This window comes from Monopterus albus, unplaced genomic scaffold (genome assembly GCF_001952655.1).
Source record: "Monopterus albus unplaced genomic scaffold, M_albus_1.0 scaffold108.1, whole genome shotgun sequence".
NCBI classification, from domain to species: domain Eukaryota; kingdom Metazoa; phylum Chordata; class Actinopteri; order Synbranchiformes; family Synbranchidae; genus Monopterus; species Monopterus albus.
The window spans coordinates 880,591-897,937 of NW_018127988.1; the positions used below are offsets into that span (position 1 = coordinate 880,591).

At 40.1% G+C, this 17,347-nt stretch overlaps 2 protein-coding genes across 5 annotated transcripts; one reads left to right on the forward strand and one right to left on the reverse strand.

Annotated features, from left to right (window-relative positions):
• Window positions 1-580: 580 nt before the first annotated feature.
• LOC109966270 (GTP-binding protein Rhes-like) lies at window positions 581-2,252 on the forward strand. Its single transcript, XM_020610997.1, has one exon. It carries the CDS (start codon window positions 897-899, stop codon window positions 1,521-1,523), a length of 627 nt encoding a protein of 208 aa, XP_020466653.1. The 5' UTR covers window positions 581-896; the 3' UTR covers window positions 1,524-2,252.
• Window positions 2,253-4,601: 2,349 nt separating this feature from the next.
• On the reverse strand, window positions 4,602-15,157 carry LOC109966297 (phosphoribosyl pyrophosphate synthase-associated protein 1-like). Of its 4 annotated transcripts, none has more exons than XM_020611045.1 (11): window positions 14,959-15,157; window positions 14,484-14,714; window positions 12,623-12,675; window positions 12,431-12,497; window positions 11,928-12,100; window positions 10,580-10,695; window positions 10,347-10,402; window positions 9,916-10,061; window positions 6,823-6,893; window positions 5,582-5,728; window positions 4,602-5,084 (listed from the first exon to the last, which is right to left on the reverse strand). In XM_020611045.1, the coding sequence occupies exons 2-11, from the start codon at window positions 14,645-14,647 to the stop codon at window positions 4,926-4,928; spliced, it is 1,152 nt and encodes a 383-aa protein (XP_020466701.1). In that variant the 5' UTR covers window positions 14,648-14,714; window positions 14,959-15,157; the 3' UTR covers window positions 4,602-4,925. The 4 variants fall into 4 exon arrangements, with proteins under 4 accessions (XP_020466701.1, XP_020466697.1, XP_020466700.1 ...); XM_020611041.1 differs by having other exon boundaries at window positions 14,484-14,762; XM_020611044.1 differs by having other exon boundaries at window positions 14,831-15,157.
• Window positions 15,158-17,347: the final 2,190 nt, after the last annotated feature.

Genomic DNA, 17,347 nt, shown 5'->3' on the forward strand with positions numbered 1-17,347 from the left:
GGGGAATCACCCGTTTTTAGCCCAAAACTAAGCAGTAGTTCCTATGCTTCACATATATGGAACACAAAATAAACATATCAAGGAAGTAAATAATTGAACTACTCAATATTCTACTTAGCATGCCTGTCACCATTAGATTCTACAGTACAGTCCAATCACTGGTTGTATGAATAGGATTGACATGGTCTGGCATCAAACATATTCATACATAGAGATGCCAAAGATTAAATTTATGATAGATCTTGTAGTTTAACCAAGACTTATTTATGGGATGATCCTGTTTAATAAAGGGGAACACATGCAGGACACAAAACACCAGAACATCACAAACAGCACTGACTGTAGGTACTCAACTCCAAAGTAACCCTAAACAGAAGTGGCCATTGAAAGAGATTATCTAATATTTGTTTCTATGTTTTTATGCTGAGGTTCTCTGTGGATGACTAGAATAATAATCAGGAACGTGCTCAGAGTATTTTACACGCTCTCCTCCTCATGTACTGAACCGGTACACTGATTTACATACTTTGCTATCATTGGTTACGTGCAACGGGCTGCCTTCAACCGATTGGTTGGAGCTCCAGGGGGGCGGGGACGCTGTCTCACCAAAACAAGGTAGCGTGATGGGTCAGAAACGCAGATAGGGATGTTTGACAGAAAGGTGCTGTCAACTTAAAACCACTGGCAGGTGAAAAGAAAAGGAAAAGCTGAAGCTGACAAAGACGAGTCCTAACAAACCGCTGCGGGAAGATTCTCTCTGAGAAATATTTACAAGGTAGACGTCGGTGGAAAGTGTTGTAGTGTCCGTTTTAGAGCAGCTTTTATGGCCACAGAGAGGAAGTGATTAAAAAGTGAGGAGTTTTTCTTTTCTCATTTTGGCCGGAAAAAAAGCCAGCATGTCTCTGGAGGTGAAGGAAAAGACCCAGGTGCGTATAGTGTTTCTGGGGGCAGCAGGTGTGGGCAAGACAGCCCTGATCCAACGCTTCCTCCAGGACACATTTGAGCCCAAACACCGGCGCACAGTGGAGGAGCTACACAGCAAGGAATATGACATCGGTGGGGTCAAGATCACTGTGGAGATCCTGGACACCAGTGGCAGCTACTCCTTCCCCGCCATGCGCAAGCTCTCCATCCAAAACAGCGACGCCTTCGCACTGGTGTACGCCGTGGACGACCCGGAGTCACTGGAGGCTGTCAAGAGCCTTCGAGATGAGATACTGGAGATCAAGGAAGACAAGTACACACCCATCGTGGTGGTGGGGAACAAGGTGGATCGTGAGGGGGATCGTCAGGTAGCCAGCGAGGACGTGCTGTCAACTGTAGAGCTGGACTGGAACAACAGTTACCTGGAAGCTTCGGCCAAGGAGAACGCCAACGTGGTGGAGGTGTTCAAGGAGCTGCTGCAGCAGGTTAACCTTCCCAGCCACCTCAGCCCCGCGCTACGCAGACGCAGGGAGACCTTTCCGAAAGACACTGATTTTCGGCCACCCATGAACAAGACCAACAGTTGTATTCTGTCATAATGGGAGACGTTTTGTTTGACAGATGGACAGGGGTTGAGAAGACAGAGGGCATGTTGTTAAACCTAGTGGTGCTGGAGAGAGAAGGAGAGGAACGCCTGGACTTCACTGATCGTCGGTGTAAAGTTGGAGAGCAGCCTGATTGTGAGAAGTGAACTGGACCAACAAAGATACTTCAGGGTTCATAACTGAGAGGAAAAGAAACCAGGGAGCAGAATGGGATTAAGACTGAACTGAAACACAGCGCCATTAGGATATTTAAGGAAATGTATTAAATCAAGTGGAGAGAAGAAACATGCATTAATTACTCAGTTGTTTACTTGATGTAATGTAGTTGCTGCCCATGTGGTGAAATGCTGCTGGTGTTTAGATCAATGTCTAAATTCTGAATTTTAAAGTAAAATGTTCAAGTACATCAAGGTATTTGAAGTGTGTGTATATATGTTGTGATTTGTCCAAAAGTTGTACCTCTCATGCAAATTATTTTAATTTACTTAATTCACCTGTAGCACATCATATTGTTTACAATTTTTGTACTCTTGCAATTTACCATTAAGCGTGATGTAACTCTTATGTAAAAAAAACGGTGAAATGCAAATGTAAACTGTAAATGCACTTTTCATTCTGAAATGACCATTCAAAATTGTTTTCATGTTGTTTTTATAAATTAGAATTATTTTTTTATTGTGACAAATGTTGTTTTGCTCTGTATTTAACAAATGTAAGTGAAAAGTGGATTTCAATGTGTAATAAAAGACAAAAGCATAAAATAAGCTGAGTGAAATTTAAATAACCACACACACACACACACACACATATATATATATATACATATATAGCTGCAATGATGCTTGTTGACCTAAAACTAAACTAAATCTGACAATACATTTTTGAGCACTGCTCCCTTCACGGGCTTCATGGTTTTGGGTAGGACACACTCTATCCATTAAGTCTAAAATGTGACAACCTAAGTTAATATGTTCCAACCAAAATCTTAGTAAGTATTCAGTTTATTGCAATAAGTGACAAACTAGTAATTTAGTGTGACCTGAAGTCAATTAAATGCAAGAGTCTGGGCTCTTCTGCATCCTCTGGTAATATAAGATCTCTGTTGCCACCTAATGGTGAAAGAGACACAACATTCAATTCAACTCGGTGTGTCTACGTTGTGTATGTGCCTATTGTGGTTGCCTCTAATGAGGCTTCAACCTAAAACTGTGAACTTCAATCTCAACTCTAAGGCCCAAAAAGTTTGGCTGATGATGAAAATGAGTACATCTCAAGTTATAAAATGTTTTAATTGGTAGCTTTTTTTTTTTTTTTAAATTCAGGAGTCCAAACAAATTCCATTCAGTTCCTTCTCTCTTAAGTTTCATCACTGGTGGTTGAAAGAACATGTGTTGATAGGTTATTATTGTCCGTCAGTCCAGACTGACACCGTGTACACAAACCGTTTATGGGCAGCTACATTGTGCAACAATACTGGACATTCTGAGCCATAAAACAAACTTTAGCTTAGAGAAAACAACTGAAACATCTGGGATCAAATCACAAACATTTTTCACACCTCCTTATTCCTACTTAAGATGGATGAGCATCAGTTAGTGCGGCTGTGTAAATGCTGCTAACTAGCTCAGGCCTGAGTCTGATTTAAGTGCCCTTGACTATCACAGTATTTGAATATTAAGAGTTCTGCAGTACTCCTGTCTAACCAGTTGAGAAAACGGATCATTGTATAGTTCCTGAAATAGCTGTGCACGGTTCCCCTAAACGCAACCTTTCGAGCAGAGACAGTTGTAGTGCTTAGAACAAAGACACCCCCCTCCCGCCAACACTCCATCAGATTACACTGAACCAAGTTTCCTGTTTTAATTTGAGGAAGTGGCCGAGCAAACGTTTGCGGGCAGTTCCTCTTTCAGTCCACATTTAAACATTCTTCCGCACTCTGCTCTTGATCATTTGCGAAGGGATGGAGGCCTAGCAGCTTCACAGTCACACAGGTGTGTGGATTTGTCATCTTGTAACAGAGTTCTGCTTTAATATGGGTCTGAGGATTTCAGAAGAGCCAATTTACACAGATAAGAGAGGCAGATCTTACCTAAGTGTTACGTTCATTAGCACTCAATGGTCAGATTTTAGCTGCAGTGAGGGAGGCTATTCATGAGACTGACTCGGCTTCTTAGATGTCTGTGCTCCTGGACTTGGTCAAAGCTCCTCAGCAGATTAAAGTGACTCTGAGGCGTTTAGAACAAGTTCAGGGTCCTGGACAGAACACAGCAAGATTAGTCAACAGAGAAATGAAATGTCAGCAGTCTGTGTGTTGTCTGTATACAAACTAAGCAGTATTTAGGTAACTGTAGAATGTGTCTGTATTTACTCTGAGCCTTTCTGTCACATGTCAGTGTATGAATTCCAACTCCAAGTGAATCATTTATTCAAACTGCCAGTCAAAAATGGGAATCACTACTTTTTACAACTGAATTTATATATGAAAAATATCACCAAAGATGTAATTTTAAGACTATTTAACTGTGATTTATATATTGTAGGACTGCAGTACATATGAAATCACAACAATTGTACTTGAAAATGGACTTCCCATCTAATTAATTTACCAGGCATACAAAGGTTAATTTACCTTGTTAGATAAGTCACACATGCAGAGCAAAAATTATTAAAACTTAAATCTATTTCTTGTATCATATTATATTTCTTGATTAGCACTGCACTGTATAATATACTGCAACCATAAAATGCCAGAACACAAGAGTTCTTTTGCACAAGCTCAAACTGTTTTATGACTAGTACTTTCATCAAACTGCTTCTGAACACTGCAGTGTGATATTTCATGCTTTTCTATGCTTCATAAAGCAGACGGGACTGAAACAGCTACTGAAAGTTTGAGTTCAGGTGTGAAGCCACTGTAGCGCACTTTTCTGAGAGTTCCACATACTGTATTTCTTCACACTTCCACTGCTAAATGCAAACCAAACCTGCACTTTAAAACGCCAGCTGTGGTGCTGTGCTAATTTTATCCAGTTACTTTAGTATATCCAAGCAAATAAGAAAACGAGAAAGATCTTCTAGTCAAAAAAGAAGGATAGCTTTATTAGTCAAATTCTACAGCAGACCTAGAGGCTGCTGTGTGTGTTTCCAGGCACATATTAGTGAAGTAGAACAGTTTGTATTGTTTGTACAGTCCCACCGTCTTAACACATCAGAGAACTACAGCAGAGTATGTGACATATAGTAAATAGAGCCAGCATCGATCTTCATGTTTATCAGCAGAACACACAGGAACAGCAGATTAAAACACACTAAACCAGATTCTTGGTCCTCAGTGTGTGCGCTCTGTAATGTGTTTGCTTTGTGTGTACAGGAATGTAAATGTACGTGTGTGTTGCCTCAGTCGTCCATGGTGATGTTGCGTAACAGATAGGCCATGGACTCTCCATTGTGGGTACGGCGGATGGCCTCAGCCAGGATCAGACTGACATCCACCGTTTTGATTTTTGGACACTGCAACTTCTGCACCTCATGAGGAACAGTGTTGGTCACAACAACCTGGAGGTGGAACACAACAGCCTTAGTCTAGTTGTGTCAGGGCTGTTCTCCCCTGACTCTAGTCTCTCAGGCAGTCATACAACTTCCTCTCAAGTCAAAACTGGCAAATTATAAGAGCGACTATGGGGCTTTTTCTGAACTTGACTTTTTAAATCACTTTATACATCTGTACTTCTAAAGATGAGTGAGGTGGAACATAGCCTAGGAATAAGAGATGCATGACAAATGCTGCTGTAATTTTTTTTAAACTCCTACATCCATGTTCTCTCCAGTTCCACACAATACACTAAATAACAATTATGGACAAATTGAGCATAAAAATATGAAGTGATTCATGTCAGAGTTGATGCCACTCTGTTTCAGAAATTGCAAGACAAATCAATATAGTGTAAGAAAACAAGAGAGAGGCATTTGCAGAACTGATTCATTATGCTTTTCATTTCTGAGGAGGAAGGTAACATTCCAATTCATGTACATTAATCAGGAAGGGATTTTACCTCATCTATTGCAGACTCCTCTATTAGCCTAGGTGCCTCTGCAGACAGGAGGCCATGTGTAGCCATGATATAAATCTTGTAGGCCCCCCTCTCCTTCAGGATTTCTGCTGCTGCAACAAAGTCCTCCACATCATCGATGATGTCATCCTGTGTTACGGATCACACAGGGGACAGAGCTTGAAGTAGTACTCAGATTATTTGCTTAAATAAAAGTAGCAATACGACACTGTAAGAATGCTCTGTTACAAGTAAAAGCCCTGCATTCGAAATGTTACTTAAGTAAAAGTACAAAAGTATTAGCAGAAAATAGATATAAAGTACCAAAAGTGAAAGTAATAATAATACAAAGTGGCACAGTTTACATTGATGTAGATCATATTATTCAATTATAAATACTGATGTATTGTTGGGAACACCACATTTAATGTGGCTGCTGGTAAAGGCAGAGCTCATTTTAAATACCTTATATGCTTATTATTTGAATCACTGCTGGGCAGCTTGTGGATTTTCCATCAAGGATCAATAAAATCTTATGGCAATACTGTATTTTGTTTAATTATCCTCATTCTGAAAAGTGACTAATAACTAAAGTTTTCAAATAAATGTAATGAGTACAAAATACAATATTTTTCTCTGAAATGTAGTGAAGCTGAAGAATGAAGTAGCAGAAAATGAAAATACAGCTGTTGCCAGTGCCCTGATGTGTATCTTGGCATACCACTGCCCCCTACAGGCCAATGGAATAGTGTCACACCACTGCCAGGAAGGTGTATCACATCACCCAGCTGCCAAGAGGTAACAAGCAAGCATGCCTATGCTTGTGTAGAAGACATTAATTTTAGCCTAATGATTAATATATGCAAACCTCACTGAAGTGAGAGTGACTTCAGAAAAGTCACTTTGTGCACTGTTTGTATTGGAGGTTTCATTTTAAAAGAATAAAATGGCCATTTTAACCCATCGATCTACACTCAGTAACCCATAAAGTGAAAACATGTCTTTAGAAGCATTTGCACAAAAACTGAAATCTGATTTAATAAAGTGCTGCAGTATTTCACCCAGTGAAAATTAAATCCACAACACAATAAAGTGTGCAAAAAGAATATTTTCTGAAGCCACTACAGATAAATAATTAAAGCCGTTCCTTGCCCTGTATCTTTGTAGTACAGCTGTTTTCCGAGATCCAGTTTCAATATGAGGAAAATAGTTAAAGAAAGTCATGAAAAAGCTCAGGGTCTTACAACAATTATGGCAATCCTGCCTCCCACATCTCCGACAACAGTGATAGGCGGCTTCTCCTTTGCCATCATCACTGAAAGACACAGAAGAGGAAATGTTTTCAGGACACAAAGTGAGCTCTGTCCTGCAACCCCCAATCAGGAGGTGAGGTAAAGTTGAGAAATTTGGTGAGAAGGCATGTGGCTAAAACCTGTAAACATCATGCAAGACAGCTGTACCCCAACAAGCTCACAGCACAAATCCAATGACTGAAGGCCAGTGAGACTGTTGAGACTAAGTTACATTAGAAGAGGTTTGAGCTGAATTCAAACCAAGTGTATATTGTCCAGTTGGTACAGTGGTAGATGGCCAAGTGGGTGCAGAACTGAGTCTTTTTTAGGAACCACAGGATTGGTTATTGTTTACAATCCAATCAAACACAATTTTTGACAGATTATAGCAAATAATGTTAAAGAAAAGAATAATTTATCTTGGAACTCAAGTATAGCTGCCAAAGCTAAGACCACTCAGCTACAGCAAACTACCAGAAGGTTAGAAGTACTGAAAGGGATTTTAAGTAATAATTAATAATAAAACAAAAGAAAAACAGCAAGGCATGTTAAGAGGTCATTTTAAATTCATCACAGACAAATCCAGCAAGGCCTCTGTGCAGAAGTTTTAATATTTTTAAATGGTCACACATGTCTGGATTGGAAAGGAGTCAGGATACTAAAATCAAAATGAGGATTTTAACCATAAAGATTTAGCAATTTCTGAGTCCACAGATATTTCAAGAATAAAGATACAATAATGAAAACAACAACAACAAAAAAATCACAATGGTCATGCCAGGATATTGCTGCTTGGCATGTCTCTGATGAAGTACTGACTGAATGTATGGTAGTAAATCTCCATTTGAGGGCACACAAACCAAATTTCAAGTGCTACTTGGTTTGCAACTCGGCACTAGTGAGCACGCAGGCACAGATTTAGAAGAGCAGACGCAGACTTGAGAGCATCATCTCATTTTGGAGTCTTCACTCATATATATTTCTAAAGTGGGTTTTGTGTGAAAGTCTGTCGGCTGCAAAAGTTTTGAGTGGGATTCAGTTTGCAAATCAGAATGTGAGAGTGTGCAGGCACAGATTTGGAAGAGCAGAACCACTTCTGAGAGTGAAGGACGATCCCTGCTGCTCGTTGAAATCATCTGTTACGCTCATGATTCTGTCCGCACTCGGTTCTCAAATTCAAATATGCAAACTGAAGCATGCTCGCTATGTGTTTTGTGCACTTTCAAAACTTCTGGCACAGACGGACTTTCACATAAATCCCAGTGGAGAAAATCTTAAAACGCAAATTTAGAAACGAGTGCACACATAGCTGGGATTACGCTCTCAAGTCTGGTGCTTACAAACCTGTGCCTGCATGCTCTCAAATGCTGAGTTGCAAACTGAGTAATGCTCGAAACATGGCTCGTGCACCCTCAAATGTTTTGATGTGGATTTACTTCCATATTAATGAATTATCTAGTCCATACTCAACAGTAAGAGTCATTACAAATAATGCTATTCGATTATGTAGTATTTCTCACTATTTTTACCACTTCAATTTTAATACTTAGAAGTCTGTGGGTTTCACATACATAGTGATGGAGATGACTCAAATTGCTTGTCACAGTTTCTCACCCAAGCAATAATTTATATCAATCATTTCTGCTACAAGGATGTAAGGCTGAGGGCTTCCAACCATTCTCAGGCACTTGGGGGAAAACAGCTTTTATTTTATGGTCTAAGTGTGTGTCAGTGTATCAGCACAGTGCGGCTCCTTGCTAATAAAATCTATATAAAGTATTTTCCAAAAAGCAGACATAAAGAGACAAATGCTGGAGACCATCAAAAGACAAACTGCTTGGCTTTATCAGCAACATCTACTGTGCTGACAAACCAGTTTCATTCTCTCAATCTGAATTTCTTTGCAAAAGGAATTGCCATTTTGACCCACGTCTGTCAACAGATCTGACTGGCTATGAGGACACAGCTGGAAAAAACAAAGTATGTCCTGATTTACAACAATCAGTAAAAACAAAGATCTAATAAACCCTGAGAAAGGAAGCATCAGAATCAGAATTATAAATGCCTCTGTGGTTCTTCACCAATCCAAAAACTGATTCATTATCACACAAGTCTTTTTTACACTAGCATTGTATAGAGATATTTAACACCTGTTAAAGAATCATTGTCAGTTTAATCTTGGTCTCTTCTTGTATGTCCAGATGTAAAATGGAGTGGAAGCCCCCAGTAACTCGCTGTCATTTCATGCAGGGAGAACAAACAACAGGAAGCATAAATGGATTCAAGCATTATACTTGGGAGCTCTATCCCAGGGAATGGGACAAGATGTCTGCTGTTCGCTGTGGCAGAAGACAGGATGGTACAAAACAAACTAAAAGAAAGACATACATACATACAACAAACACAGAGAACATACTGAGAACAGAGTCCCCATTTTGAACCCCAAAGTAATTGTATTCAGAGGTAAGAAGTCTTTCTGTAACATGAACTGACACATATTCAGTGAATGTTTAAAGGCAGAGAGGGGCAGTTGGAAGGAGTGTGATTCACAGCTCCTACTTGAGAGGTGAAAGACCAGGCTGTCAAAACAAACAGAGGGGGTGGGGTGGGAGGTGTGGTGTAAATTCAGGTGAAAGGAGAGTGGACAGGACAAGACTCAGATGAGGAAAGTAAAAACAAATCTGGCTGAGGTAGAAAAAGGGGCCAATGTCAGTCACTGCCTGCAGTATTTCAACAACACCTGAAACATGCTGTGTGCTACTGCAGTATCAGCATGGTCATCTCTATAGATGATCACCAAAGGCTGGTGAGTTTTTAATGTTTTAATCGTTCAGGGACCTAAATTTTTGCTGTATGATTTCTATGTGGCTGGAGACAGATGCCATTCATAGGTCTCGTAGTCCGATGCTCATACAGTTCAAGGCTCAAGTGCTCTAAAGTCAGTCTCACATCAATATGCAAATAATTTACAGAGTCAATGGCTGCCGAATGTTACAGAAAATACTATGAGACTTATTAGGTGTGCTGTGATATTGTGGGTCTTACATGGCAGCTCCAGGCCGGTGTGTCCCATGGTGGTGCGGGACAAGGGAGGAGATTGTCGACCATCAGCCATGTCTGACTCTGAGTGATTGGCTTCCCCGTGCATCACTGCCAGCCCAAGTCGCAGCCTCTCAGCGTAGGACTGAGCTCTGAAGCAGACAGACACGCAGACACAAGAGTCAAAGAAACTGACAAACACAACACACAAACAAATACACAGGCAAAAGAGAGCAGGCAGAAGTTTGCAAGTTTGAACATGCGTATAAAGACATGACGCGATAATATGAAAAGACAAAAGCACAACAACGACACAACACAAATGAACCTTCTCACTATGACAGCAGGAGAAGTGATACACATGTTAAACATTGCAACTACAGAACTTAAGGACATCAGGACTTCTGAGTTCTGAGTGTTCCCAGCTTGCTTGTTACCTCCTGGCAGCTGAAGGGGACTTAGCAACAATTATAGCGTTCCTGTAGTCTGGGATCTGAGGAGGAAGAGAGATTATTTTTGGTGCTAGGATGGATGGATAGGAACTACAATATTTTAACTTTAACCATAATAGGAACTACAATATTTTAACTTTAACTATAAAACTGTTCCAAAATCTTGTTTTGAAGACAAATCACTGTTTGTGTGATGCTGTGCGTGTATGTAGCCTCACCTCCTCCTGGATGTACTGGATAAGGAAGGGAGAGGCTCTAAGGTTGTCAACTGGGAAGCCAAAGAATCCCTGGATTTCTTTCTGGTGGAGGTCCATTGTGATGATGTGAGTTAGCCCTGTAACAGTAAAGGCATACATTACATCCATGGGTTAGTTCGACTTCAAGAGTCAACTCTGCAGTGACTGAAGAACAACATAAAGAGTGGCAGGCATCACATAATATATGACTGTCATTTTGTTATGAGCAACAAAAGCTTTGGACAAACCTAAAGGCAAGTTGAAACCTACATAGAGAAGGGAATGGGGGCGAGTGCACTAAACTAACTTCAGGGAAAACTAAGTATTTACTGGTGTATCTCCCTAGAGCACAAGTGATGTCTTTAATCTATACATACACCTATCAGCCATAACATTATGACCACCTCCCTAATACCGTGTAGGTCCTGATTTGTTTGACAAAGGCATGAACTTCACAAGACCTCTGAAGGTGCCCACTGGTATCTGGCACCAAGACGTTAGCAGCAAATCCTTTAAGTCCTGTAATTTGCGAGGTGGGGCCCCAATGGATTGGACTCGTTTGTCCAGTATATCCCACAGATGCTAAACTGGATTGAGCTCTGGGGAATTTGGAGGCCAGGTTAACACCTTGAACTTCTTGTTGTGCTCCTCAAACCATTCCTGAACCATTTTTTCTTACGGCAGGGTGCATTATCCTGCTGACTCCTGAAAGAGGCCACTGCCATTAGGAAATACCGTTGCCATGAAGTGGTGGACTTGGTCTGCAACAGTGTTTAAGTAGGTTGTCAAAGTAACCCAAGCTTTCCCTGCAGAACACTGCCCAAAGCATCACACTGCCTTCGCTGACCTGTCTTCTTACCATAGTACCACTGTTGGTCGGTACTAACCACTGCAGACGGGGAACACCCAACAAGGCCTGCAGTTTGGAAAATGCCCTGACCCAGTTATCAGCTATTATAGTTTGTCCTTAGATTCTGACTCTTGCCCATTTGTCCTTCTTACAACACATCAACTTGCCGCTGTAATGAGATGATCAGTGTTCACCTCACCTGTCAGTGGTCATAGTGTTACAGCTGATCAGTGTATGTACTTTATCACAGACTATGATTTTATCTGTCAACACCAACTGACTGAGACTGAATTAAACCCTGTCAAACGTGTCTGATCAGTTGTCACACCCAACTCATATGTCATATTAGTTTAATGATCAAAATGAATGCGCTCATCTGAACAGGCCAGAATGCTTGTTGTATCAGTCTGTTCTGTAATCATTCAGTGCATATAAATAAGAAATCAATAGCAAAAGGAAATTACAAGGCAAAGTCCATACCAGCTTTATCTAACATGGATGCTAGCAGCTTGCAAACAATGGATCCTCTCTTCCTCATCTTGCACTGCTTGCTGTAAGGAAAGTAGGGAATGACGCCGATGATGTTCTTGGCACAGGACGTCTTCAGGGCATAGGCCATGACCAGCAGCTCCATGATGGCTGTGTTGACATCTCTAAGAAATGACACATTCAGTTCAAGAGACTGTATTAAAAACAGATGGATGCAAACAGTTTGGGCCTATGGTTGTCCACGGGGAAGATCAACTTGGTAAAAGGTAATATCAATACACACCGAATACAGGAAGCTCAAGACTGTAATGTTCCCTGCTGTGACCTCTGGCTGCCTTTCAGAGCATGCCTCTTTGTCATACCACATAAATGATTATCAGAGCCAATGACCATAGTTCATGTTGCCTTCACTGTTTCAGCTGCTGCAACGATAAACTTCATTTGAACTCGAAGCTTCTTGGATCATATAGAACAGGAGCATCCTTCTGTCTCACCTGGGAATGGTCTGAATGATGAAGATGTCTTGTCCACGGACGGACTCTCTCACGTCCACTCTAGTCTCTGGACACACACACACACACACACACACACACACAATCATTGTGGGTTCAAGTGCAAAATAAAGACAGCTCACTCATCAGCCCTGCTAATCCAAGACATTCGATGTGGATATTTAGCAGCTTTACCTGTGTTTGACTCTTGATAAACCACTGACTTGCCCAACTCCACACCTAAGCGTCTGTGGAGAAAAAACAACCAGGTCACACAACATTAAAAACACAAACACAAACACACACCTTTGTGTGTTTTTCCACTAACTGAAGCATGTGAGTGCTCTAGTGTGCACAAGACTATTGATTTTTTTTTGTGTGTGTGTCATTTGTGACCAGCAGCAGCCATTAAAAACTGACTGATCATCGATTATAAGAGAAGAGTTATTCCAATAAAAGAGGCAGTGGTGGTTTTATACAAACTCTACGTTGAAGCCATCACTGGGAGAGGCAGAAGTGAGGCAGGTATACCTGCTGATTGCCAAGTTTCAACCTGGCTGACAATGTTTGTCAAATTTAACAATAGCAAATGAACAGACTAAACAATCATTTATATTTTTAATTATCAGGGCATTTTCCAGCTTTACTCTGGGCTCTGATACCCTCAGGGTGCTGACAGCAGATGATGTTTCCACTGACTGACAAGCCATAAACTTTGAGTAGGCTTATTAATTCACAGGGTGAAACTGCCCTGTTGCATCGATGGAAACTCTGAACAAGCCCAGGCATCATGAACACAGCTGAGCCTTGGGCATTCCAGCTGTTACTATAAAAATGGAATAGTCACAATTAAAATTCTAAAAAAAAACTTACACTTAAAAGCGCACCACAGAGTGGCACGTTCTGCCAGTGCAGTCAACAGGGCTCCAGCAGCCTCGCCCTACCTCACTCAGCCTTGCTCTTATTCCAATGTTTGATATATACAACAATCATGTTTATGGTTCCTTATCATCGATATTGGCCATATTAGTTTTATTTTATATCATGCATGCAGCATGATATTTGCATTCATTTCTCTAACTGTGTTGTTGTGGAGTACTTGGCATGATTTGTACTTGGTAAATCACTATGCAGCCTTATAAACTGCTTCCTATTAATCACATTCAGTGATGTAGAAACATATGGTTATAAATTATGATGACTCTGCCAGAGTGGGCAAGGTATTCATTACCATTGTCTCTGCAGTCGTGTTAACCTTTGCTCCACAGCAAAGCTACAAGCTCCAGAATGAAAACAATCTTTCATTGTGTGGGTAATGCAAGTTCTGCTTGGCGGTGTGGCAAGTATGCAGGTGTGGAGCCAGGAAAAACACGGCTACCCCCTAATGTCACAAAGCTAACAACAAGAAGAGATACTGCTGTTTGCAGAGACTCAGATCAGTCAGTCACTGTGTGGACTACAAACACTTCCTACTGTTTTTGTCTGCATATCATTCTGCCTCTTACCTGGTTTTACTTGTTTTGTTACTGACCCATTACAATGCTCCATCGATCACTGCTTATTAAATAATGTCTGGCTACCTCAGTAACAACCAGTGAACAGTATCCATGCTCTGCTTACTCCCAACATAGAGCCATGCCGACACAACATGCTCCTTTCATCACAGTGATTCTCACTGACAGGTCCTTTCAGTCTCCCACATCAACACACAGAGGACAAATACTCCGATTAGTCTTAATCTAATAAAACAAATCTTTCATCTGCACTGTATAGTGTTATGGAGAACGCTTTGTTCATCTGCGAAGTTACTTTTAAGAACAGTGATTAAGGAAAATGGTAAAACTCTACATACATTATTAATGTATACATAATGTACTGTGACAAACGCCGTGCTGCTGAGTTATGGCACACTGTTTAAGCCGTGTTTGTAGGCTACAGCCTAACTTCACTGCCAGCTGTGGTCCAATGTCAGGTTAACAAAAACACACCCATCTTCTAAATGACAAACACAACATGCTGATAACCACGGTGCTGTTGCGCAGTTACAATCACTTACTCTGTGATCTTCTTCGCCAGCTCGGTGCAAGCGGTGGTGGAGTTGGCAGAGAAGACACGGTAGTCACTTCTTGACGTGTTCATTTTCGTGTAACCATACGACAGTTTGGGAATTTTAGAGTGAGCGATCAGAGACCGGTGACACCCAAAACGCCGAGTAGGCATGTTGCTCTGGAATCCGTTTGGTGTTCGGTTACGTTTCCCCCGATCCGTCTAATATTGCCCTTCCACACTAAAATACAAGCACCTGGTGGTTTCAATTTGCACCCTGCAGACGAATCTTAAAGTAAAAAAACAATACAGATAGCACTTAAGCTGTATCTCATTAATAACTAAAACAACACAGACCACATGCTCTGCAGGTAACGTGTTGGTGTTGGGGATTCAACAGCCTTCACATCGGCCAGCACCACAGTCTTTAGGGTCTACCGCTATGTCGACGGCAAAGGGAAAGCTGAGCTTCGCGTTTTCCATACCTTTCTCATCAACACAACACACACACCTTTTGGCTTCTGTAACGAGGAAGTGATATGTACAAAAAATTTGCACTGGGCGCTGCTACAATGTGGCAGAATCAAAACTCTGCTGGCTAATTTCAAATGCAGGTAATATAACTTTTTAGCAATGCAAGGGGTGCGTTTATTGGGTGTATGGCACGAGAGAGTGACGTTCAAAAAAAAAAAACAATCCTTCTTCTTCTTCTTCTGCTGCTGCTGCTGAGTCTTCTTCTTCTTCGGTTAATTGACAGTTTGGCAAAAACGAATTGGTGCATTACCTCCACCAACTGGTAAGGAGTGTGTGTCAAAAGAAAACCAATCAGAGACTAGATCGTAACAAAAGAGGCCGTGTTAAATATATTAGTACCGGTGCCAAAATATATCATCCAATCAGTGCACGGGATTCGAATGGCCTGTATTTAAAATGCATCTTGGTGCTTTACATGGATTATGGGTTTTTTTTTTTTGCCCTAAATATAACCTTTCAGGCATTCATTGGATTTAGACTATCCCCGTTTTTATTTATACTTATTTCTCTAGAGTGGAGAAATAAGCAGGCTGCTCAGTTCTCAAAGCGGTAGCTACTATTACATTTATGAGTAATTCCTGCATTCAGTTTAGCGTAAGTATAGCTTTATCTTTAAAATGTAGTATAAGTAGGTAAGTGATGCAGAAGTGGATTATATATGTGTGGGTTATATAGCTTACAGTATAACAATATATGCTATAACTATCACATTATTAATGATAAATGATAAGTTAATATATACACATAATGTTTGCCTACTTTATCTGCTTTTAGGTAACTTTGAAATTTAGCCTATCCTACTTTATAGCCTGTATTGTATATGTACTGAATATAAAACCTGAATGTACAAATCTTCAGCTCTCAGATACATGTAATAGAGGGCTATGTATAATATGTTATGTACACGTTTGCATACATAATTGAGTAAATGCACTTAGTTTCCATCACTGGCATCTTGGTGACGTAGAACCTTTTTTTTTAGAGATTCATAATACTGCCATCTCAAATGTGTTTTGTCAGAAAACATCATCTTACACTTCAAGGGATTAACCAGGACAATGTTCAGATTTACTGTACTGTATGTGGAAAAACAATCTTAATAAAACAGACATCATATCATAAAGTTCCTGACATACAGTGTAAGTGCTAATTTCTAAAGCATATGTTGCTGGAATGCCAACAGGAGATGAATCCAAAATAGCTGATTGCAAGTTACAAGTTTTTATTTGCAGAAGTTATTAAGTTCTAAGGTTATCAAATGCTTTTTATATGGTTTTATTTCTATGTTTTTACAACATAGGCTATGTTGTGGAAACCTAAGGAAAATAACATTTTAATTTAAACATTTTTATAAACAATATATACTGTAGAAGGACACAGTAGCAACTGGCATGTAACACAAGCAGAAAATAATGACATGTAAATCAATGGAAGCTGTAAATGAAAGAGCTCTTTTCATGAATTGCATGTTTATATAATACTGTAACTTTTAGCAATTACAGCGAGACAAGTCAGTACTGTAAAACAGGTACAGTACGCTGTACCTAGGTGTAACAACTTCAACTGAGGATGCTGGCAGAAAGTTGGTTACTTTATAGCAAAATTAAATACAGCACACTTAAAATGTGATATTATCACTTAATGTATTTTCAGTTTAAAATGTGTGAGTAGTTTCTGTATAATCTATAAGATGTTAACAAGTATTTCATATTTAGTGTGAATATTTTGCAGTAAAAAGTGCTTACAGTCAATGTCCAGTGAAAACAGTTTCACTCCAATTTTAATAAAAAAAAGTGGCTGAATAAAGTATGTATAAGGTTGAAAGTTAGGTAAATGCTGTGAGGTTTGCAAAAGCTTGAGCTGCACCATAACTTTAATGTTAATTGCTTGTATTGATTATTAGTTATCAATTATTAATTAGTAATTAATTATTCCTCAGAGGGGAATCCTTACACTGTGAACAGGGCTCAGACAAACTGTGCTGCTGGTCACACTAGGTTATTTTATTTTTTGTTTTTTTTGCTGATCATCCTTGCATCTTGCATGTGATCCTGTCTTCCAGTTTAGGCTCAGTGGATCATCACAGCTATGACACCGCAACACAACGTTCCCACAACGTTACAACTCTGTAACTGCAGCACCTCTAAATCCCTATGCCAAGAGGAATAAAGCACAGGCAGTGTCTACTGGGATCTATATACATCAGCTTTTTGCAGCTGGTTTATTCAAATATTGCTGCTTTTTAACACTGTTGTACTTTATGCACCAGTCACATACAGTACTGTACTGTGTATGCCTGCCTAAACCCATTTGTTTGGCTGTTTGTTTGAATGCACATCC